Here is a 25,451-nt window from a genome sequence, read left to right as displayed (position 1 = left end):
CTTCAGGCGGCCTTTAAGTTTCAGCGAGAGAATGGCCTCAGCCAGTCGTGCAGATAACTTTCCTCATCCTCCTTCTTCCGCTGGCCTTGATGACTCATGTCGATTGGGAAGGTGAGCAACAGAGTGAGTCAGTCATTCAGTCAGTCATGTTCGCTTGATTCCTCAGTGCACCCAGACAGGAGGCCTCACTTTGGATTGAAGTCAGCGACAAGCATCGCACCTGATGGAGCTGTAAATTCCCTAGTCGCGGAGCCCTGGGTGCTACAGGCACATTAATTACCGAAAAGGTTGTTTTTATCAAAGAAATGCCACAGGCTGATAAAGGTGACACACTAGCTGAATGAACAAACTGTGACAGAATTCTGTGCTCAAATTGGAATAATAATAATTCTGTAAAATAAAAGCCATTCAAGGTTCTGAAGAATCAAAATGGGACAGCAAAGTCGTACTAAACACGTCAGAGCTCTGACTAGATCTCAACAGAAGATGGCTGCATTGAACATGTGTTCCAATGACACAATATTCTGCACAATAAATGCCAGGGGTCCATGGTTTCACAGTGCAATCCATTCTATTAGTACTCCCATTGACAGTTGTGCATTATTAATTGTTGTCCATGCAGAGATAATCTTAAGAAATCTCATGCCACACCACTGTACAGATAGATGTATTTGCTCACGGAGGAGAAGTTTGTCTCCAATTTGTGCCCCTTTTCACATACTGTAACAGGAGATCAGCCATAGCAGAGTATGGCTTAATTGATTTAGGTTTGCATGTATTATGTTGACTCTGTGGTTATGTTCACTAGAAAGGACAGGATTGCGTGATGGACTGTATCTGGTCCTGTATCTGAGCTCAACTTACAATTCGGTCACATTATTTGAAACCTCGCAGAGAAAACAAACTTTGACCAATGTTGGATATATTCAACGAATATAGTCAAAATGCTCCTGCAAATGCCAGACAGAGCCAAATCATACTTTTTACTGGATCAGGACGTATATTGTGTCTGTACTGTAATCTCCTCCTAGAAGTGGAGGTCATTTATTATTCAAAGTTAAAGCTACAAGTGTGTTATTTAAATGTTTACACTTACTGCTCTCATAGAAACAGTATTGGCACTAGGGTTGAATATTTTCCTGGTATTTTACAAATGTTCCATCCTGAGAACAATTTATTTTCTCCCGAGTATTCGTCATTTTAAAGCATATAAGGCACATACAGTTGTAGTCGGAAGTTTACATACACCTTAGCCAAATACATTCACACTCAGTTTTTCACAATTCCTGACATTTAATCCTAGTAAAAATTCCCTTTCTTAGGTCAGTTAGGATCACCACTTTATTTTAAGAATGTGAAAAATCAGAATAATAGTAGAGAGAATGATTTATTTCAGCTTTTATTTCTTTCATCACATTCCCAGTGGGTCAGAAGTTCACATACACTCAATTAGTATTTGGTAGCATTGCCTTTAAATTGTTTAACTTGGGTCAAACGTTTCGGGTAGCCTTCCACAAGCATCCCACAATAAGTTGGGTGAATTTTGGCCCATTCCTCCTGACAGAGCTGGTGTAACTGAGTCAGGTTTGTAGGCCTCCTTGCTCGCACACGCTTTTTCAGTTCTGCCCACAAATTTTCTATAGGATTGAGGTCAGAGATTTGTGATGGACACTCCAATACCTTGACTTTGTTGTCCTTAAGCCATTTTGTCACAATTTTGGAAGTATGCATGGGGTCATTGCTCATTTGAAAGACCCATTTGCAACCAAGCTTTAACTTCCTGACTGATGTCTTGAGATGTTGCTTCAATATATATCCACATAATTTTCCTGCCTCATGATGCCATCTATTTTGTGAAGTGCACCAGTCCCTCCTGCAGCAAAGCACCCCCACAACATGATTCTGTCACCCCTGTGCTTCATGGTTGGGATGGTGTTCTTCGGCTTGCAAGCATCCCCCTTTTTCCTCCAAATATAATGATGGTCATCATGGCCAAACAGTTCTATTTTTGTTTATTGCTTTTCAGGTAATTTCAATATAGGACTCGTTTTACTGTGGAAAAAGATACTTTTGTACCTGTTTCCTCCAGCATCTTCACAAGGTCCTTTGCTGTTGTTCTGGGATTGAGTTGCACTTTTTGCACCAAAGCACATTCATCTCTAGGAGACAGAACGCGTCTCCTTCCTGAGCGCTATGGCGGCTGCGTGGTCCCATGGTGTTTATACTTGCGTACTATTGTTTGTACAGATGAACGTGGTACCTTTAGGTATTTGGAAATTGCTCCCAAGGATGAACCAGACTTGTGGAGGTCTACAATGGCTGATTTCTTTTGATTTCCCCATGATGTCAAGCAAAGAGGCAATGAGTTTGAAGGTAGGCCTTGAAATACATCCACAGGTACACCTCCAATTAACTCAAATGTTGACTCAAATGTTGTCAATCAGAAGCTTCTAAAGCCATGACATCATTTTATGGAATTTTCCAAGCTGTTTAAAGGCACAGTCAACTTAGTATATGTAAACTTCTGACCCACTGGAATTGTGATACAGTTAATTATAAGTGAAATAATCTGTTTGTAAACAATTGTTGGAAAAATTACTTGTGTCATGCACAAAGTAGATGTCCTAACCGACTTGCCAAACTATAGTTTATTAAAAAGAAATTTGTGGAGTGGTTAAAAAACGAGTTTTAATGACTCCAACTTAAGTGTATGTAAACTTCCGACTTCAACTGTACATATGTCTGGATTTGTTTAGAGCTTTGATCGGCGTAAAAATTCAAGCATGATGCAACCTCAGCCTGATGAGCCATTTGGTGTATTCGGAAAGTATTCAGACCTCTTCCATTTTTACACATTTTGTTACATTACAGCCTTATTTAAAATGTGATAAAATAAAATAAAAATCCTCATCTACGCACAATACCCCATAATGATAAAGTGAAAACAGGTTTAGACATTTTTGCAAATGTATTAAAAATAAAAAAGTATTCAGACCTTTTGCTATGAGACTCGAAATTGAGCTCAGGTGCATCCTGTTTCCATTGATAATCCTTGAGATGTTTCTACAACTTGATTGGAGTCCACCTGTGGTAAATTCAATTGATTGGACATGATTTGGAAAGGCATACACCTGTCTATATAAGGTCCCACAGTTGACAGTGAAAGTCAGAGCAAAAACCAAGCCACAAGGTCGAAGGAATTGTCCGTATAGAATCGAGACCGCTCCGCGGCACAATACAGCCCACTTGGAGTTTGCCTAAAGGCACCTAAAGGACTCCCAGACCATGAGAAGCAAGATTCTCTTGTCTGATAAAACCAAGATTGAATTCTTTGGTTTGAATGCCAAGCGTCACTTCCGAAAGAAACCTGGCACCATCCCTACAGTGAAGCATTGTGGTGGCAGGAAAATTACGTGGGGATGTTTTACAGCGGCAGGGACTGGGAGACTAGTCAGGATCGAGGGAAAGATGAACGGAACAAAGTAAAGAGAGATCCTTGATGAAGACCTGCTCCAGAGCTCTCTAGACCTCAGACTGGGGTGAATGTTCACCTTCCAACAGGACAACAACCCTAAGAACACAGCCAAGACAATGCAGGAGTAGCTTCGAGACAAGTCTCTGAATGGCCTTGAGTAACCCAGCCAGAGCCTGGACTTGAACACCTCTGGGGAGACCTAAAAAAATTGCTGTGCAGTGACTTTCCCCATCAAACCAGACAGAGCTTGAGAGGATCTGCAGAGAAGAATGGGAGAAACTCCCCAAATACAGGTGTGCCAAGCTTGTAGCGTCATACCCAAGAAGACTCGAGGCCGTAATCGCTGCCAAAGGTGTTTAAACAAACTACTGAGTAAAGGGTCTGAATACTTATGTAAATGCAATATTTTTTTATTTTTTTTTAATAACACATACATATATACACATACATATATATATATATATATACACATTTAAAAACTTTTAAAATGTCATCCTGAAATATAGGTGAAGCATGTCAAAGACAAAATGACAGATGCCGAGAAAAAGGGCAAATCATTACATAATATATATAATGTATGTATGTATGTATCTATGTATGTATGTATGTGTATATATATATATATATATATATATACACACACATACATACATAGATACATTATATATATATATATATATAGCCTCATAACATGTTAAAACAATAATGTTGATATCATGGCTGGTCAGCCCTTGCATCCATAGCTCTGTCTATTAATCTGAGAGTGGTTACATTTCTCCAGGCCCATCCCTCAGCTTTTTACCCTAACAGAGGCAGGGCGAACGTTTTGTTGTTATTTCATCTGTGGATTTGCCCTTTAAACAGCTGCATGTTATCAATATATCAAAGTGTCATCAGCAAAAAGGTAAACAATAGGCCTATAGCAAATGCAGCATGTGGCATTCATTTTTCACATGTAAATAGCATTTTTCAGTACTGCTCAAAGCATGCCATTTCATGAGCGGAGCATTTATTTTTCAACTCGAATCAATGAGCCCAATCAGTCCTCCATGACAACAACATCATAAACAACAGAATAAGGCTGGCTAATAAGTCCTTAGTTTTGGGGTTATGCTCAATTAAAACAATTTGGCTAATCTATACTTCCATTTCTTCTTAGGGAAACCCTCAATCTTTGCCTAAAATGACATACCCAAATCTAACTGCCTGTAGCTTATGCCCTGAAGCAAGGATATGCATATTCTTGGTACCATTTGAAAGGAAACACTTTGAAGTTTGAGGAAATGTGAATTGAATGTAGGAGAATATAACACAATAGATCTGGTAGAAGAAAATACTAAGAAAAAAACAACTTTATTTTTTTGTCCAAAATAAAAAGGCATGTTGTCGCACAAGATTAGCAGCTACATTTTGCGACAGATACAGGGCTTCCGGATACGCTCATTGGCTATCTAGCTAGCTATGTTTGACCCCGATTGGTGCTTATTTGACAAAGTTAGAGTTGATCAAGTGAAGACCGCCCAAGTCGTCGGTGTGCCATGAAGGCGTCACTCTCTGACCAAATTTGGTGTCCTATAGGATATACTACACCCCTAATGATATAGTGAAGTCTGGTTACATTCTAGGATCTCTGAGGAATACATACGAACGTGATTTGACTGGTTGAAACAACGTTTAGGGTTGGATTTTAACAGATTCCTTTCTTTGCAAATTGAATGAGTGGAAATACAAAATCGATTGTGTATGCTATATGGACCTTTTTAGGATATGAAAAATGATTTTATCTAATAAAACGACAATTCATGTTATCTCTGGGACCCTTTGTATGATAAATCTGAGCAAGAATTCAGAATGTAAGTACACATTTCACCTTCAGAGGTGAATTTATCAAACCTATCGGGGTGAAAAAAGTGTTTTGTTGTTAGGAGCTCTCCTCAAACAATAGCATGGCATTTTCTTGCAGTAATAGCTACTGTAAATTGGACAGTTCAGTTATATTAACAAGAATTTAAGCTTTCAGCCGATATAAGACACTTACATGTACCGATATTTGTTGTTTCTCTAAAATCTGCGATCGTGACACAAGGCACTGCATGATTTACAACTGTCCCGTTGGCGGGACACCAATCGCTAATTCCAAGTCCTATTCTTGAAGATCAAGGGGTATAACATTTATTGGAATGACTGGAATTCTGATAGACTTTGGTTTTTAATATAAAGATATAATTTAATCAAAATTATAATATGTACTAGAAAGCGATGTGTTAGAACAAGCCTCCCGAGTGGCCCAGCGGTCTAAGGCACTGCATCTCAGTGCTTGAGGCGTCACTACAAACACCTTGGTTCCAATCCAGGCTGTATCACAACCGGCCGTAATTGGGAGTCCCATAGGGCGGCGCCCAGCATCGTCTGGGTTTGGCGGGTGTAGGCTGTCATTGTAAATAAGAATTTGTTCTTAACTGACTTGCCTAGTTAAATGTTTTTTTTTATTTAAAGTAAAGTTTAACATCCATATATGGCCAGCTATGTAAACTTTAACATTGTTTTATCCTGCAATAGATGTCGTTCAATTGGTAACATTCATTTTTATCTTCTTTTAATGCCTTTTAGTAATCTAAAAGTAACAATGTGATCAGATTACGTTACTGAGTTTTGGTAATGCAAAAGTCACGTTACTGATTACAATTTTGGACAGGTAACTAGTAACCGTAACGGATTACATTTAGAAAGTAGCCTACCCAACCCTGAGTATAGGCTCTGCTGCAGAAAATGTAGCCCTACCAGTCACAATAAAAAATAGTTACCACAATGACATGTATTTGGAACTGAGCACTATATCTCAACACTGAGCATTGATCATGCAGATAGCAGAGAGAAGGCCATATAGTAGCCAGCTTTAGACATCCCATATAATTTAACAGTTCCATTTCACGTCATGCTGTTCATAGAAATCATTTGTTATAATTTACCAGTTTCTCGCAGTTATTTATCCTGGGAAAAGGGAGTGAATCTAGGTAAATCTCAGTAGCCCAGTTCCCACTATTCCACCCTACTTGGCACTAAGAGCGTTCTCAAGTTGCTGTGGACCTCCTTATTTCTGACTGTAGGAGTCTTGGCAAGTAATTGCCTGTGATTTTTCAAATCAGCTTAATCATCAACGAGCAATTTCCTCTAAGCTAGTCGAATGACTCCAGTCCAGCTAGTATAGGTTGATGGAGAGGCACTAGCTCTCGCTGGCCGATATCAATGTGTGGAATTAAAGTACTTAGTGGCTTGGCTTATGACCTGGCTGCCATCCACTATTGAATGGGTTTCGTCGCCATCTGGCCATGGACACATTGAGCAATAGAGGGACCTACAGGTTAAGGTGGTTGTCACCTACAATGTAAGTTAAGTACAAGCAAGGAGATTTGGACTGAGACCAGTAGTTGGATCTGAATTATACATCCAGACTCCGGGGCCGAGGTCTTTCAGTCTGGAGCCACCATCCTAATAGATGAGAAAAGGTACTAAAAAGGTACTAAAACCCTGCATTATAGCATAAGTACCGACAGCTGACATGTAAGTGGTTGATGTATGTGACTTAAAATAACCATTATTTTGTTTTGCTGTTCATTCCACATACAAACACAAAACCCAAAACTTCTGAGGGGGTACACTTGGGTAACAGTCCCCATAACCACCGGTCCCTGGGGTTTCTTATGAAATTGAATGGAAGGCTTTACAGTCCCAGCTTCCTCAGTTAAATATTTACAGTAACATCAGCAGTTGGCCAATAGCAGGGGGTGATTCGTAAATACACTATATATACACAAAAGTATGTGGACACCTCTTCAAATTACTGGATTCGGCTATTTCAGCCCCACCCATTGCTGACAGGTGTATAAAATCAAGCACACAGCCATACAATCTCCATATACAAACATTTGCAGTAGAATGGCCTTGAAGAGCTCAGTGACTTTCAACGTGGCACCATCATAAGATGCCTCACTTTCAACAAGTCAGTTCGTAAAATGTCTTCCCTGCTAGAGCTGTGCCGGTCAACTGTAAGTGCTGTTATTGTGTAGTGGAAACATTTAGGAGCAACAACGGCTCAGCCCCGAAGTGGTAGGCCACACAAGCTCACAGAACGGGACCGCTGAGTGCTGAAGCCCGTAGTCCGTAAAAATAGTCTGTCCTCAGTTGCAACACTCACTACGGAGTTTCAAACTGCCTCTGGAAGCAACATCAGCACGATAACTGTTCGTCGGGAGCTTCATGAAATAGGTTTCCATGGCCGAGCAGCCGCACAAAAGCCTAAGATCACCATGCGCAATGCCAAGCGTTGGCTGGAGTGGTGTAAAGATCGCCGCCATTGGACTCTGGAGCAGTGGAAACACGTTCTCTGGAGTGATGAATCACATTTTACATTTTACATTTTAGTCATTTAGCAGACGCTCTTATCCAGAGCGACTTACAGTAGTGAATGCATACATTTCATTTCATACATTTTTTGTTCCCGTACTGGTCCCCCGTGGGAATCGAACCCACAACCCTGGCGTTGCAAACACCATGCTCTACCAACTGAGCCACACGGGACAATCACGCTTCACCATCTGGCAGTCCAACAGACTAATCTGGGTTTGGCGGATGCCAGGAGAACGCTAACTGCCCCAATGCATAGTGCTAACTGTAAAGTTTGGTGGAGGAGGAATAATGGTTTGGGGCTGTTTTTTATGGTTTGGGCATAATTCCAGTGAAGGGAGATCTTTACACTACAGTATACAATGACATTCTATACGATTCTGTGCTTCCAACTTTGTGGCAACAGTTTGTGGAAGACCCTTTCATGTTTCAGCATGACAATGCCCCCGTGCACAAAGCGAGGCCCATGCAGAAATGGTTTGTCGAGATCGGTGTGGAAGGACTTGACTGGCCTGCACAGAGCCCTAACCTCAACCCCATCGAACACCTTTAGGATGAATTGGAAAGCCGACTGCGAGCCAGGCTTAATCGCCCAACATCAGTGCCCGACCTCACTAATGTTCTTGTGGCTGAAAAGAAGCAAGTTCCTGCAGCAATGTCCCAACATCTAGTGCAAAAGCTTCCCAGAAGAGTGGAGGCTCTTATAGCAGCAATTTTTAAATGTTTTATTTTATCTTTATTTAACTAGGCAAGTCAGTTAAGAACAGATTCTTATTTTCAATGACGGCCTAGGAACAGTGGGTTAACTGCCTTGTTCAGGAGCAGAACAACAGGTTTGTACCTTGTCAGCTCGGGGATTTGAACTTGCAACCTTTCGGTTACTAGCACAATGCTCTAACCACTAGGCTACCCTGCCGACCAACTCCATATTAATGCCCATGATTTTGGAATGAGATGTCCTATGAGCAGGTGTCCACATACTCTGGGTCCTGTAGTGTATCTCTGTAGCAGAGACAGATTACAGGAGAATACTCCTCTCTCCCTCAAATTTGATGATTTGGCAAACTCTCATTTAGGATGTTAATTCAAATAATGTTGTCTATTAGAGAAAATCAATAATTTTACAGAGGGCCTGCACAATCGTACTGCAAAACCACCCCTGAAATATAATATAGTGAATGGTATGGAGAGAGAGAGAGAGAGAGAAAGAGTGAGAGAGAGAGAGAGAGAGAGAGAGATTGTGGAGGATCTGAGTAGAGTGGATATATAGTAACTCTTTCCTGTACGAAATTACAGTGCTCCTGGGGACACTCACTGCAGAAAAAAATAACTGCTGCAATTTAGCTCAAGAGCCGCCACCATGACAACTGATGAAAGAAACCAGTATACACAAAGAGAATACTATCCTCTCTCTTGAAACTTAGGAGGCTTGTCTGTTTGAAAGCATCTATAAGGCATTCGTATGTGCAGAGACCTTACAGTTAAGTCTTGGCTTCACTGACTAATGTTTTGCTAATACTAACGCACTGTCATTATTTTTGCATTCTCCTGGATTTCTTCAGGCCCCGTGTGACATTTTGGAGCCAAGATTGTAAATCTCATTCTTGCGTTGGATTATGAATAATAAAATATTGCATAATTGTCAAGCTCCTCAACATTTTGCTGAATGAGCTAAAATAAACAGAGCTTACATTTGTTCTATTCCTTTATACAATTTAGAAAACAAATCACCATTCAATTGAATTGTAAATTAAATCCTCACATGGTGATGCTGAATGTTGTGGCTCTAGGAGTATGCTATATACAGTAATGTCAGTTTTCATATAAGTGGACCCGAGGATTTTCAGAAACGTTGTGGCAACACACTGCTTTGGCACCAAAGGGTGTTATTAAAATTATGTTTTGCTTGGCTGATATCATGACAGGAGGACATTGGCTTGTGCCGGAGGCCCTCAAGTTTACCAATGACTAATATACTGCACTTGAGGCTGCTCTATTATCGGCTAATGTCATGGTTAAGGTTAACATTTACATTTTTGTCATTTAGCAGACACTCTTATCAAATCAAATCAAATGTTATTGGTCACATACACATGGTTATCAGATGTTATTGCGAGTGTAGCGAAATGCTTGTGCTTCTAGTTCCGACAGTGCAGCAATATCTAACATGTAATCTAACAATTCCACAACAAATACAGTGGGGCAAAAAAGTATTTAGTCAGCCACCAATTGTGCAAGTTCTCCCACTTAAAAAGATGAGAGAGGCCTGTAAGTTTCATCATAGGTACACTTCAACTATGACAGACAAAATGAGAAAAAAAAATCCAGAAAATCACATTGTAGGATTTTTAATGAATTTATTTGCAAATTATGGTGGAAAATAAGTATTTGGTCAATAACAAAAGTTTATCTCAATACTTTGTTATACACCCTTTGTTGGCAATGACACAGGTCAAATGTTTTCTGTAAGTCTTCACAAGGTTTTCACACACTGTTGCTGGTATTTTGGCCCATTCCTCCATGCAGATCTCCTCTAGAGCAGTGATGTTTTGGGGCTGTCGCTGGGCAACACGGACTTTCAACTCCCTCCAAAGATTTTCTATGGGGTTGAGATCTGGAGACTGGCTAGGCCACTCCAGGACCTTGAAATGCTTCTTACGAAGCCACTCCTTCTTTGCCCGGGTGGTGTGTTTGGGATCATTGTCATGCTGAAAGACCCAGCCACGTTTCATCTTCAATGCCCTTGCTGATGGAAGGAGGTTTTCACTCAAAATCTCACGATACATGGCCCCATTCATTCTTTCCTTTACACGGATCAGTCGTCCTGGTCCCTTTGCAGAAAAACAGCCCCAAAGCATGATGTTTCCACCCCCATGCTTCACAGTAGGTATGGTGTTCTTTGGATGCAACTCCGCATTCTTTGTCCTCCAAACACGACAAGTTGAGTTTTTACCAAAAAGTTATATTTTGGTTTCATCTGACCATATGACATTCTCCCAATCCTCTTCTGGATCATCCAAATGCTCTCTAGCAAACTTCAGACGGGCCTGGACATGTACTGGCTTAAGCAGGGGGACACGTCTGGCACTGCAGGATTTGAGTCCCTGGCGGCGTAGTGTGTTACTGATGGTAGGCTTTGTTACTTTGGTCCCAGCTCTCTGCAGGTCATTCACTAGGTCCCCCTGTGTGGTTCTGGGATTTTTGCTCACCGTTCTTGTGATCATTTTGACCCCACGGGGTGAGATCTTGCGTGGAGCCCCAGATCGAGGGAGATTATCAGTGGTCTTGTATATCTTCCATTTCCTAATAATTGCTCCCACAGTTGATTTCTTCAAACCAAGCTGCTTACCTATTGCAGATTCAGTCTTCCCAGTCTGGTGCAGGTCTACAATTTTGTTTCTGGTGTCCTTTGACAGCTCTTTGGTCTTGGCCATAGTGGAGTTTGGAGTGTGACTGTTTGAGGTTGTGGACAGGTGTCTTTTATACTGATAACAAGTTCAAACAGGTGCCATTAATACAGTTAACGAGTGGAGGACAGAGGAGTCTCTTAAAGAAGAAGTTACAGGTCTGTGAGAGCCAGAAATCTTGCTTGTTTGTAGGTGACCAAATACTTATTTTCCACCATAATTTGCAAATAAATTCATTAAAAATCCTACAATGTGATTTTCTGGATTTTTTTTTCTCATTTTGTCTGTCATAGTTGACGTGTACCTATGATGAAAATTACAGGCCTCTCTCAACTTTTTAAGTGGGAGAACTTGCACAATTGGTGGCTGACTAAATACTTTTTTGCCCCACTGTACCTAATACACACAAATCTATGTAATGGAATGGAATAGGAATATATACATAAGTATATGGGTGAGCAATGACAGAGCAGCAGAGTGGCATAGGCAAGATGCATCCACAGGGACTCATGTGCAGTAGGGCACATTGACAGATTTTTCACCTAGTCGGCTTTGAGGATTCAAACCAGAAACCTTTCAGTTACTGGCCCAACACTCTTGACCTCTAGGCCAGTGGTTCCCAAACTGTGGGTCGAGACCCACTTGTGGCTTGCGGCAGGGGTTCAAGTGGGTTGCGTGATGACATTGCAAAAAAGAAAATACATAGAAAAACACTTTCAGTGTAAACTTAAATTACTAAAACCAAATAGAAAGTATGTAGAAAAGATAGAGGACCTACTTTATATATTGTTCAATAATAGCCTATTATCTTTGAGAATTTACAATCAAAGCTAGACAATCAGGCCCCCATTGACTTTGATATAATGTTTAAGCATAAGAACACAGCATTTTGCCATATCAAAATGCATAGAATTGTAGACAATTTGCTTAATAACAAACAAACCAAAAAAATCTCTGCTCTATGGCAAAATGTATAGAATTGCAGGAAAATGGCTATAAAACGGCAAGATTTTCTTTCAGCTCCATGGCAGGATGTGTGGAATTGCAGGAGATTAGCTTTGAAACTGCTACATTTTTGCTCTGCTACAAAGATTTTTTTTTTTACTTGTCTTTGGTCTGTGTATTTTTTTTCACCGCTCAACTCTTACGGTGGGTTGAGACTCAAAGGACACCTCAATTGGTGGGTCACAAAGCAAAAAAGTCTGGGAACCCCTGCTCTAGGGTGCCTGCCGCCCTTTCCATGGGAAAATATCTTAAGTGGTCTTTCTTAAGTGGTCATGCAACTGTTACGAGAAAACCCATAAGTTCCCAAAACTATCGTAGCAAGCTGATGAAAGCAAGAGACATTAACTCGTAGGAAGGAATCAACCATCAAAGCTTCACAATCCAACCAATCCCAGAATCAGTCCTGTCTAGACTGACTAGAATCCTGCAGATTGTGTTTGTACAGGGAAATGAAAGACAGTCAGGCTTGGAGTGCCTACTGATTTTAATGACCTGGGAGCTTGTCTCTAATATGCTGATTGGATTTGCTATTGATTGTGTTTTCAACTTGTGTAATAGCCCAGTTTTGGTGATTGCTATTGTACTGCAGTGCAGATTGAACTTGGCGACGTAGAGTAATGGGAACATTTAATCATGTTTAACAGAACAAGAGGATCCTACCATTTACATTGCATTTACCTAAAATGTACACTAGCTCATACTACGGTAACCTACATCTCTGCCAATGCTGTTGGAGAAGGGTTATACATTTACATTCAAGTACTAACAAATGTTAAGGTCTGTAATAAAACCAATCTATTTTGTTGACATTGCACTTTCAAAACACATTCTGCATTACTCTAGTCACAACGTCCACAGAAGGTGGCGCCTCTCCCCGGTCGGGCGGTGCTCGGCGGTCGTTGTCGCCGGCCTACTAGCTGCCACCGATCCATGTTTCAGTGTCTGTTAGTTATGTCTGTTTTAGGTTGCACCTGTTCCTTGTTTGTCATTAGTGGGGGGGTATTTAGTTTGTCTGTGTTTGTTTGGGATTTGTGCGGGATTGTTTCATGTTACGTGTTGTATGGGCAGGATTTATGTGCGTAGTTTTGTTCACTACGTTGTTGGATAGGCATTAGGGTTGCCGGGCTGCGCCCCATCTATTTTGGAGAGTGGAGCTATTCTCCTTTCGTTTATTTGTACACCCTGCCTTGTCTTTGGATTTTGCCCTTGGCAGTATTAAAACGTTGTCTTCAACAGACCTGTCTCCTGGGCCTGACTCATCACTGCTGCTATTTAAGTGTCCGTGACACCTCTAGTTACTTAAGTGCAATATAGTGATGATTCTTCTATTCGGCTTAATTGATAATATTTGAATAATCAAAGGTCCTGGCAGTTTGGAACTTGCCACAGGAAGTATGTTCAGAATACTAAAACTAGCGATTGTATCTGTGAGGTCATAAACAGAATGTGCGTAGGAGTAGGCCATGGTAAACAAGGACATCCTACTCTTACTTGTGCACTTTTTGATGCCGGATCCTTTCTTCAGAGCGTGTCGACTGAGTTTGCATTGGAAGTTGTTTTCCCAGAACTCTGCAAACCAAATATTCCTTCTGTTGTTGTCCAAAGTTCTGCTGATGAAGTAGCGATCAAACCCTAGAGAGATCAATGAGAGGCACAGTTGGATTTGAAATACTGCAGCGATGTGCATTGGATTGTCTGACGGTGACATGACTTCATCAACTCTTTTTTCAACACTACCTCCGCATTGTACTTTCATCTCACTGGTGTTCTTATCCTGCTGTTGTTTACAGTGTGTCAGTGTTTAATATGGAAATATCATGCTATATTAGACTATATTGTCATAGACAACAGAAAATAGATATAAATGTAATCCTCACTTGACCAGCACTACCTACCGTTGTGTGGCATTTAGAACAATGAGGAATAAAGGACATTATATAGTGTGTATAGCATCAATACCTCGGATGGACTGCCGTTTAGGTAGGATCGTGACAGCCCCTTCTGCCATCTCCTCCTGGTTCAGGATGGGGGAGATCTTAGACCCCCAGCTGTCTGACCCCACCCATATAAAATGTCCTGTCTGGTTAGCCTTCTTAGCTGCTTGAAGAATCCGCCTGTAAGAAGGGAAGAGAGAGAATACAATACAATTCTTGCCACTTATATACATAATTCACCAATTCAAGGGCCTTGATGATTAGTTGAAAACGGTGTGTTGGTACTGGACATGAACAAAAGCCTAACTGCACACCCCGTGGGTCCCCAGAACCAGCACAATACACTAAAGAAGAACACCGTTGGAACACTGCCACCCTCCCTGCCTGTGACAGAGGCCACCCTGTGGAGTGTGCATGGTGCAGGCTAGCGAACACCCATCCCAGCCTGCCAGTGCTGCCACATTACTCCAAGGTTGGTCCCTCCCTGGTAATAGAGCTAATTAAGAAGCAACCATGATGAGCCAGCCGGCATTCCCTGCTGTTCCACCAGGCTCTGTATTAATTATTCATTCTGCTGCCACTAGGACCACAGTACTCATATCAAATTGCATTTGTCACCTGCGCAGAATACAACAGGTGCAGACTTTACTGTGAAATGCTTACTTATGAGCCCTTTCCCAACAATGCAGAGTTAAAAAGACAAATTCGCAAAAAATATATAGAAGGAGTACCAGTACAGAGTCAATGTGCAGGGGTACGAGGTAGTTGAGGTAATTGAGGTAATATGTACATGTAGGTAGGGGTAAAAGTGGCTAGGCAATCAGGATATATTAGACATAGTACTAGAAACACAGTCGCTACAACAGCCAGGTACAATAACAATACAGTGTTCCCTGAGTCACTCTGCTACCCTTATTCCTCACCACTCAATCCAAAGAATGAAGAGACTGAGAGTAATGCATGTTTGAGTTATAATGACCTTTATCCTGCCTCTCACTGAATAAACATGGTTTATTCTGAGCCCCAACATTCCCATATGACTTTACAGGAGACAATAATGTCCATAACAAAACCTACAGTATACTATGCAAATGTTGTCATATGCTCCTTTTTTTGCCTCACTTGAGAATGGTTCTTTGTATGGGTCCATGGCAACTTGTACCATCCTTCAAAATAAGACAACATATTCCTGGAGGTAAGGAGAAGGGAGGGAGCCTGTTTTGTCAACTGTCAATTGCAAACCCCCCTTAAGGTCGTTTACAGGACAATCTAGTTCATCACATAAACACCAGGTGTTCTCATCATGAAATCACTCAATTACATGTACTGAAGGTCTATGTTTAGGACAAAATGCATGATGGCATTAACATCCTTCTCCTGTGAATGAGGCCACTCTTGCTCAAGCATCTTTCTATAGCCTGAGTGCTGAAAACTCTTAATTGTAGATTTTTATTAAGTGGCTGCACACTTACATTGACTGGTTTCAAGGGTAGAGCAGGCATACTGGGCTGAAATCCCCCTGGCTTTGTGTAATTACTGTATATTAACACTATTACCCATTATCAAGCTTGGATTAAGTCAATGAGCACTGGGACTTCTGCCCTGGTCATCCACCATCTACGGCTTCCTCAAATCACTGCCTATATCCTTAAAGAAGAATATTACCTGACTAATGTCAATTGCTCCTCCTCTATATGGTAATTATAGGTTAATGCTATGTATGCTAACTCTTTTCCACACATTTGTACTGTTGAGCAAAAGCAATAGGACAGGGTAAAGAAAGGGCAAAGTTATTTAATGGTAACTTTGGTTACTGTAATATATTGCCTTTGGATACTTCTCACATTGGTTTATACTGTATGTGTTACTTGACTCAGCAACCCAATTTTTCTTTTAAGCCTATTACCTCATAGAACCTCAAAATCCCTGCATTTGGTGTATTGCCTCTGAGGGCAGATGGATATTATACAATATGCATTCTACTCACCAAGCTCTTGGAATAAGTTATTATTTATTATATGTGTGTCACGCCCTGACCAGGTGAACTCTTCTATTTTGGTCAGGGTGTGGCATTTCTATAGTTTATTTTCTATGTTTTTGGTATAGCCTTGCTTTGGGGCATATTTCTATGTTGGGTTCTGTCGATTCCCAATCAGAGACAGCTGTCACTAGTTGCCTCTGATTGGGGAATCATATTTAAGTTCCTTTTCCCCCCACGATGTTTGTGGGTTGTTGTCTCTTTTTGTTGGAGCAGTAGCGATACGTTTATTCTCTGTTTTGACCGTGTTATTTCAGTCTGTAATAAATAACATGAGTTCGCTCCCAGCTGCGCCTTGGTCCACTTCTTCCTTCCTGCACGACGATCGTTACAGAACAACCCACCAAACCAGGACCAAGCAGCGGGAGGAAAAGAGATGGGCTCGCGAGGGGAAGGAGTTCTGGACCTGGGAGGAGATCATGTCGGGGAAAGGACCCTGGCGGAAGGATTCCCAGGTCGAGGAGGTGATGCCAGCCGGTGGAAGGAGTCGCAGGCGGCGGTCGAGGAGGCCCGGAAGACACCCCCAAGAAAAAATTTGGGGGGGGCTAATGGGGTGGTCCGGAAGGGCAGAGGAAGAGCCCAGACCACTGCTCTCGTGGGGGATAACGGCGAAGGAGGAGGCAGAGATGTGGCAGGTCCTGGAGGACCTGCGTAGGGACAGCGTGGAGGAAGAGCCTTGGGTGGCAGAGGTGCGCACGGTATCGCCAGTGCGCCTGCACAGCCCAGTGCGCTCTGTGCCAGCGCCCCACATTTGCCGGGCTAGGGGGAGTGTTCAGCGAGGACGTGTTGTGCCGGCTCAGCGCTCCTGGCCTCCGGTGCCCCTTCTCGGTCCGATGTATCCTGCGCCGAGGACGCGCACTGTGTCTCCGGTACGGCTGCACAGCCCAGTGCGTTCTGTGCCAGCGCTCCACACTTGCCAGGCTAAGGTGGGTGTTGAGCCAGAACGGGTGATGTCAGCTGTGCACTCCAGACCTCCAGTGCGCCTCCTCGGTCCAGGATATCCGGCGCCGCTTATGCGCACTGTGTCGCCGGTGTGCGGTCACAGTCCAGTCCGGCCCGTCCCTGCTCCCCGCACCAGGTTAGTGGTGCGTGTCCACAGTCCTGTCCGGCCCATCCCTGCTCCCCGCACCAGGTTAGTGGTGCGCGTCCCCAGTCCAGTCCGGCCCGTCCCTGCTCCCCGCACCAGGTTAGTGGTGCGTGTCCCCAGTCCTGTCCGGCCCGTCCCTGCTCCCCGCACCAGGTTAGTGGTGCGTGTCCACAGTCCTGTCCGGCCCATCCCGGCTCCCCGCACCAAGCCGGTGGTGCGTGTCCCCAGTCCAGTCCGGCCCGTCCCTGCTCCCCGCACCAGGTTGGTGGTGCGTGTCCCCAGGCCAGCCCGTCCCTGCTCCCCGCACCAGGTTGGTGGTGCGTGTCCCCGGTCCTGTCCGGCCCGTCCCTGTTCCCCGCACCAGGCCCACGGCGCGTGTCCACAGTCCGGCACGGCCTGTGTCCGGTCCACCGGTGACCAGTCCTGTTCCGGTCGGCGGCTCCGCTCCGGAGCCTGAGCATGCCGCTCCACCGTGGTCCAGTCCGGGCCAGAGGGGTAGGGCTAGGGTGGAGGCAGGGGGAGAAACACGCCCGGGGCCAGAGCCTCCACCGAGGGTGAGGCGCCCACCCGGGTCCCCCCCCCCTAATAGACTTTAGGTTGGTGCGCCGGGAGTACGCACCGTTGGAGGGGGGGTACTGTCACGCCCTGACCAGGTGAACTCTTCTATTTTGGTCAGGGTGTGGCATTTCTATAGTTTATTTTCTATGTTTTTGGTATAGCCTTGCTTTGGGGCGTATTTCTATGTTGGGTTCTGTCGATTCCCAATCAGAGACAGCTGTCACTAGTTGCCTCTGATTGGGGAATCATATTTAAGTTCCTTTTCCCCCCACGATGTTTGTGGGTTGTTGTCTCTTTTTGTTGGAGCAGTAGCGATACGTTTATTCTCTGTTTTGACCGTGTTATTTCAGTCTGTAATAAATAACATGAGTTCGCTCCCAGCTGCGCCTTGGTCCACTTCTTCCTTCCTGCACGACGATCGTTACAATGTGTGAGTACAAATTACATTTTAAAGTCATTGCTATATTTTTTAATAGAAAAAGTTCACAGGATAGGTCAAATTGAAATCAAATTGGCAATAAATTGTGTAGGGTTTTGGCTCTCGCTCTCTCTCCCTCTTCTTATGCACCTCTCAACAAAAGTCCTGTTACGCTCGTTGTTGGAAGGATTGGACCAAGGTGCAGCGTGGTAGGCGTACATCTTTCTTTATTTAGATGACACCATAAAAAACAACAAATACAAAAACAAAACAAAATGCACAGTTCTGTAGGGCTGGCAAGCAACAGTACAAAAACAAGATCCCACAAACTAAAGGTGGAAAAAAGGCTGCCTAAGTATGATCCCCAATCAGAGACAACGATAGACAACTGCCTCTGATTGGGAACCATACCCGGCCAACAAAGAAATAGAAAACATAGATTGCCCACCCTAGTCTCACCCTGACCTAACCAAATAGAGAATAAAAGGGATCTCTAAGGTCAGGGCGTGACAATACCCCCGCCACCCAAAGGTGCGGACCCCGGCCGCAAAACCTGACTCTATAGGGGAGGGTACGGGTGGGCATCTAGCCTCGGTGGCGGCTCCGGTGCGGGACGTAGACCCCACTCCGCTCGCGGATCCGCCATCTTCGGTGGCGACTCTGGTGCAGGGATTGCCGCAGAAGGTTCCGGACTGGGAACCCCCGCTGGAGGCTCTGGACCGCCGACCGTCGCTGGAGGCTCTGGACCGCCGACCGTCGCTGGAGGCTCTGGACCGCAGACCGTCGCTGGACCGTTACAGGAGGCTCCGGGCCATGGATCATCACTGCAAGCTCCGGGCCATGGATCATCACTGCAAGCTCCGGGCCATGGATCATCACGGGAGGCTCCGGGCCATGGATCATCACGGGAGGCTTCGGGCCATGGATCATCACTGGAGGCTTCGTGCCATGGATCATCACTGGAGGCTTCGTGCCATGGATCATCACTGGAGGCTTCGTGCCATGGATCATCACTGGAGGTTTCGTGCCATGATCATCACTGGAGGCTTCGTGCGTGGAGCCGGCACAGGATATACTGGGCCGTGAAGGCACACTGGAGGTCTGGAGCGTAGAGCTGGCAAAACCCGTCCTGGCTGGATGCTCACTTTAGCCCGGCAAGTGCGGGGCGCTGGCACAGGACACACTGGGCTGTGAAGGCGAACTGGCGACACAGTGCGTAGGGCCGGCGCAGGATATCCTGGACCGAGGAAGCGCACTGGAGACCAGGAGCGCTGAGCCGGCACAACCCGTCCTGGCTGGATGCTCACTTTCGCACGGCAAGTACGAGGAGCTGGCACCGATCACACCGGGCTGTGAATGCGCACTGGAGACACAGTGCGTATCACCGCATAACATGGTGCCTGAACGGTCACACGCTCCTTAAAGCAAGTGCGGGAGTTGGCTCTGGTCTGAAACCTGGCTCCGATAACCACCCCGTGTGCCCCCCCAAAAGAATTGGGGGCTGTCTCTCGGGCTTCCGTCGTGGTCGTGAACTTCGGAGTCGCCATTGATCCTCCCTCGCTGCCTCCGTCTGCTCCCACGGAAGGCGATCCATTCCTGCCCGGATCTCTTCCCACGTCCAGGATCCCTTTCCGTCCAAGATATCCTCCCATGTCAAGGATGTCTGCTCCTCCTGGCCACGCTGCTTGGTCCGTTTGTGGTGGGATCTTCTGTTATGCACGTCGTTGTAATGATGGTCGGACCAAGGTGCGACCAAGTTAGGCGTACATCTTTCTTTATTTAGATGACACCGAAAAAACAACAAATACAAAACGAAACGCACAGTTCTGTAGGGCTGGCAAGCAACAGTACAAAAACAAGATCCCACAAACTAAAGGTGGAAAAAAGGCTGCCTAAGTATGATCCCCAATCAGAGACAACGATAGACAGCTGCCTCTGATTGGGAACCATACCCGGCCAACAAAGAAATAGAAAACATAGATTGCCCACCCTAGTCACACCCTGACCTAACCAAATAGAGAATAAAAGGGATCTCTAAGGTCAGGGCGTGACAAGTCCTGTGTTCATATTTACATACCATAAGCCACTGCAGTGTTGTATTGTGAAATTAGTATGATGCTATGTGTGTATCAAATGACAGACAGATGGCAAATTTTGCATCATTTCAATTTGGAGGACAAACCCATACATTAGGCTATATATGTACTGTATGCTTGTACTGTATGCTTTATGCTTGTGTTAGTACTAGGTCATTTTGGAATGTGCTGTAAAACAAAATGGTTAGCTGCAACACTTGCATCCACACACATCACAAGCTGCCACCCCATGCCAACTGATCAAGATGCTCCTCAGTCATCCTAAAGGTAACTAAAGGTTTACAACACTGCAGGGGAACAGAGGGAATTAAACAATATTCAGCAGATTGGAAATTGCTGTAATCTAGAAATATATACAACAGATGAGAAGAACATATTATGATCAGAATGCTACATATAGTTAGATTGTATGTATTTAATGTAAACTGGCACACATCCATTACACTGTGGACACCTAATGAAAACAAAGCTGTTATAGCTTACAGTAAAAAGCTAACTGAATTTGTGGGATGTTATCTGAGGAGGACAATATAAACATTTACAGCCATTTACACCACAGTATATATACCCAATGGGCAAACATTATGAATGTTGTGTCATTAAACAGAAACTCAGATGGGTTGAGTTACTTTGTTGCCATCATTTAGTTAGTTTCATTTTATTTTTTTCCTGTAACAGTCAACTGAACTTACCTAATGTCATCTTCGTTGGCAAAGAGAATGACAACCCGGGCGTTGGGGTTCTCTGACAGTCTACGGATTACCTTGTCAAACTCTCCAAGCTTAGGTTCTCGTGGTATCTTCACTGACTGAGAGATGCACACACCTCCTGCAACCAAGACAGAGGAAAAACATGTTAGAACAATTGTTTTTTGTTTGTTTTTTTAAGGGAAATGGGGATACCTAGTTAGTTGTACAACTGATTGCATTGAGCTGAAATGTGTCTTCCGCATTTAACCCAACCCCTCTGAATCAGAGAGGTGCGGAGTGCTGCCTTAATTGACATCCGCGTCTTCGACGCCCGGAGAACAGTGCTCAGGGGCCTTGCTCAGGGGCCTTGCTCAGGGGCAGAACAACAGATTTTTACCTTGTCAGCTCGGGGATGGGATCCAACAACGTTTCGGTTACTGGCCCAAAGCTCCTACCCCCATACCCGCCAGGCTACCCGCCGCCCCAAATATATTGTTAGGAATTGAAAACTGGTCAAGGTGTGGAGAAATGCTGGATGCAAGAGATAAACTTCTATATTTAAGAGTTTTATTAAACAAAAATGTGCACAGGGAGACCAAAATGAGACTTCTGCAAGGTTATTAATAAACTGACAGCCTTCAGAGGGAAGGGTGGACCTAAATGCTCTTCCTTATGTTTGTTGTTTCTTCCTTCCATGCATAATTCCAAAACATTAAATCAAGGCTGAAACCCGGGGGTTGAATAGACTATACATTTGACACCCATGGACGATTGTATGGCTAAGGGGACCAGATACCAATTACTAAGAATTGCTTTACAGTAACCTCTGACCTTAGAGACCAAATTCCAATAGGGAATAATCATCAAAATAGTGTTCTTAACAATAGACTGGGGAAAATAGACATGAACAAAAGCTGAACAGCTGATCTGTCTTGGGGCTCCCTCCAAACATTTTAAAATCTGTACCTGGGACTTTTACTTAAATAGACATGTATCTTTCTAAGGGTGTGCCATCTCTGATGTAGTTTGGAGTATTGGTGTAGAACACCTGTCAGGAATCTGCATCAGAAATAACTACATTGGTAAAACCAGCAAAGGGCATCTGCATTTAGATACAGTAAACCTCCATCTAAATTCAGGTTATCCCCAAGCTAGTCTGGCATATCATTCTTAGAATCACCCTCTTTCTTATTTATCTGTTTCAACTGAAAGTAGGCCAAAGCCAAGGAGATATTTTGTTGCTCTCTCCTGAACCAACAACACTAATCCTATTCATGTCTTCAGGACATTTTATGGATGTCTGGATGCAAGATTAAAATTGTGCAGGTGTAATATTTCACAGCAGGAGGAATGCAAGGTATTAAAACATATTTTCATGCACCACAAGGGGCAGATCTAAGACACGAAAACCCATCCATTCAGTTTATCGGGCTGCCAATGAGACTGGGTAAATTGTGTAGCAATTCTGAGCGAACCTATACCCAAAATGAAATGGTGAGCACTGGATACATTTGTGAATAGTTGCAATTTAGCATTATTTTTTTTTACCTTATTTTACCAGGCAGGTCAATTAAGAACACTTTCTCTCCATGTATTATTGTTTAACTTCAGCATTTTTAGGCTTTTGTTTAGTTATAAAAGACACATGCCTTGCTTACTGGGAAAGCATCATTTAATTGATATGCAGCTTCAACTTCATACTTTCTGACACAGTAAGCATTATTTATGTTGTGTACTGTATAAATCCAAATGTATCAAGCCTTAAGGAATTTCACTGACTCATAGAACTATTAAGTTGGCCTTCAGAAACATTTAAAAACTGACTGTTGTCGCAAATAAATGAATAGTGATCAGATCAAAACTCCAAAACAGCCCACCCATACAGCACACATGTTATGGAAACCAGTGCTATTTCATCTAAATACAATCAGTCAAACCCATGTAACCTAATTCCATACTGATCATTCCTAATCTGGCGTGTTAGACTCTGATACATGTAACCGGTGTGAAATGGCTAGCTAGTTAGCTGTGCGTGCTAGTAGCGTTTCCATCAGTGACGTTACTCGCTCTGAGAACTTGAAGTAGTTATTTCCCTTGCTCTGCAAGAGCCTCAGCTTTTGTGGAGCAATAGGTAACTAAGCTTTGTGGGTGACTGTTGTTGATGTATTCAGAGGGTCCCTGGATCCAGCCCAGGTTGGGGTGAGGAGATTGACGGAAGCAATACTGTTACACACACCCAATACACTTACAAGTCCCCAAAGAGAGCAACAAACCTTGCCTTGCCTTGAGGCATTGGTATCCAGCAGCAGAAAGAAAGTGAGTGAGCTCTAGCATACGTCCATTGGATACCAAACAAGCCAAGGCTTTCTAATTCCCCGAGAAACATTTCAGGAGAATTGTTTTGTCGTCCTGCCAAAATGCCACAGCGTCTATGTGCATGCTAATGAACTTGCCTCTCTTGACTCATACAATGCAGGCCCGCTGTATCATCAATGCAGGAATAATACCCTCTGGTTCAGTGAATGGCTGCCAGGGCCTCACAATGGATCAGAAAACAAAGCTGCGCCCCAGCTCTGACTAATAGGTTGGGAAAGTGAAAGTAAGAAAAAATCAAGTAGCGAAGAACATTAGAGGGACAACAATGGCAGTGATGACAGGCTAGCTCATAGGTGCAAAGGGCCACTTCCAGTTGATGGCATGCACCAGTCCTCAGTCAATGGTGTGCAATGGATGTTCTTGTACTCCCACATACTGTATAGTACAAGTAGTTTATTTTTCTTTGATTTTGCGGTATTGCTAAACCACTGGATTTTTATCACTATTTGTTTCTCTGGTGAATGTTCTAATCTTGCTGGTCATGCATGTGACAACAAATAGGCCTAGATGAAGCAGCTAGAGCTGGCAGTACTCTGCCCATGGAGTCACTGGGCCGGATCATTTTATTTTTCTTCTCTGGAAAAATAGAGACTTATTCCTACTCATATTGTAGTTCATGTCTGTTTCTTGCATGGCCAGCCATCGTCATATTGACAGATCCATGATTCCACAATTCTTTCCTTCACCCTCCACATTAGATTGAAAGCCATTTGTGGGTTTACATCTACAGCACATTCTTACTTGAGACAGGAAATTGGGGAGTGTTTTATAGACTACCTACAATCCTACAAACCACCATTCAGGGCCCCACTCTATGCAGTCTCCCATCCCACTTTCTTGTTGTCCGTCTCCAATCCTACGCTGTTCCACCCTGTAAACTTTTTCCAACTAATTAAACCCAGTCTAAACTAATTATCCTGGTAGGTTTGTCTATCCATCTAGCTGTCTCATTCTATATACAGTACGCAGCCAGTAGACTCATGGGAAATTTTACTTCAGCAAGATCTAGAGGAATGCTATAGCAACTCTCCTTGTCATTACTGGAGACTCTATCCATCTTAAGAGCATCTTTGCCTCACTGGTGTCTCAGTCCCAGGGTCCCTAACCATATGCTCTGTGGAGGAGATAGAGAGTTATCCCTTCTCCCCGCTCCCTCTTCACTTCACTGCTACTGTTCTGTGGCCTAGCCTCTGGAGAGGGGAGCGAGATAGAGAGATAGAAAGTGAAAGCAGTCGAGGTCCACTATAAAGATCTAATAGATCTGCAGGAAAATAAATGTAAGTCCTTTCTGCAACTCTTTCTGTATTTCACCCAAAAAATGGTTGATCTGTTTAAGGATGGAATGGAATTTAAAGAAAGTTTGGAATTCACGCAGTGGGAGGTGGAGAAGCACCATTCAACAACATGTCTGAGGATTTTGTATTTTCCAAACACTTGACAAGTGCTTTTCCAAAGGAGACTACCTCGAAAACCAATCGAGGTGCAATAACATTTTAAATCTATGGAATTGAGGACATAAAGACTGAGACTTTGCATGTCAAGGCCAAGAAACTCCTGGAAGATCAACTCAAACAGGACCGTAATGTAACGATGTGTGCTGAGAGTCGGGATGCAAGTTCAGGGAGTGAATACATTTAATAAATGAACGGAACTTAATACAAAACAAGAAACGCAAACAACGCACAGACATGAAGCTGGAACAGAAATAACAATGCCTGGGGAAGGAACCAAAGGGAGTGACATATATAGGGAAGGTAATCAAGGAGGTGATGGAGTCCAGGTGAGAGTCATGAGGCGCTGGTGCGCGTGACGATGGTGACAGGTGTGTGGGATAATGAGCAGCCTGATGACCTAGAGGCCGGAGAGGGAGCACACGTGACACCTAAACTCATTGAGATGGAGAGGATGCATAGGAATGGCACTTTACTCCCCGATGGATGGCCCAGATCTATAATGGTGAACCT

The 25,451-nt window shown here is 43.6% G+C and overlaps 1 protein-coding gene across 1 annotated transcript in view; it reads right to left on the bottom strand.

The window, feature by feature from the left end:
- LOC106567287 (metabotropic glutamate receptor 4) overlaps nucleotides 1-25,451 on the bottom strand; it is a 254,325-nt gene that overhangs the window by 52,171 nt on the left and 176,703 nt on the right. Inside the window, exons 3-5 of the mRNA XM_045693162.2 lie at nucleotides 21,115-21,250; nucleotides 14,251-14,405; nucleotides 13,783-13,923 (exon numbers count right to left, since the gene is read on the bottom strand). Coding sequence (XP_045549118.1) covers nucleotides 13,783-13,923; nucleotides 14,251-14,405; nucleotides 21,115-21,250 — 432 coding nt within the window. The remainder of the gene's footprint in view (nucleotides 1-13,782; nucleotides 13,924-14,250; nucleotides 14,406-21,114; nucleotides 21,251-25,451) is intronic.

Source organism: Salmo salar, chromosome 13 (assembly GCF_965601325.2).
Source record: "Salmo salar chromosome 13, fSalSal1, whole genome shotgun sequence".
Taxonomy (NCBI): Eukaryota; Metazoa; Chordata; class Actinopteri; order Salmoniformes; family Salmonidae; genus Salmo; species Salmo salar.
The sequence above is the reverse complement of the archived record's forward strand: the minus strand, read 5'-3'. Positions and strand labels throughout refer to the sequence as shown.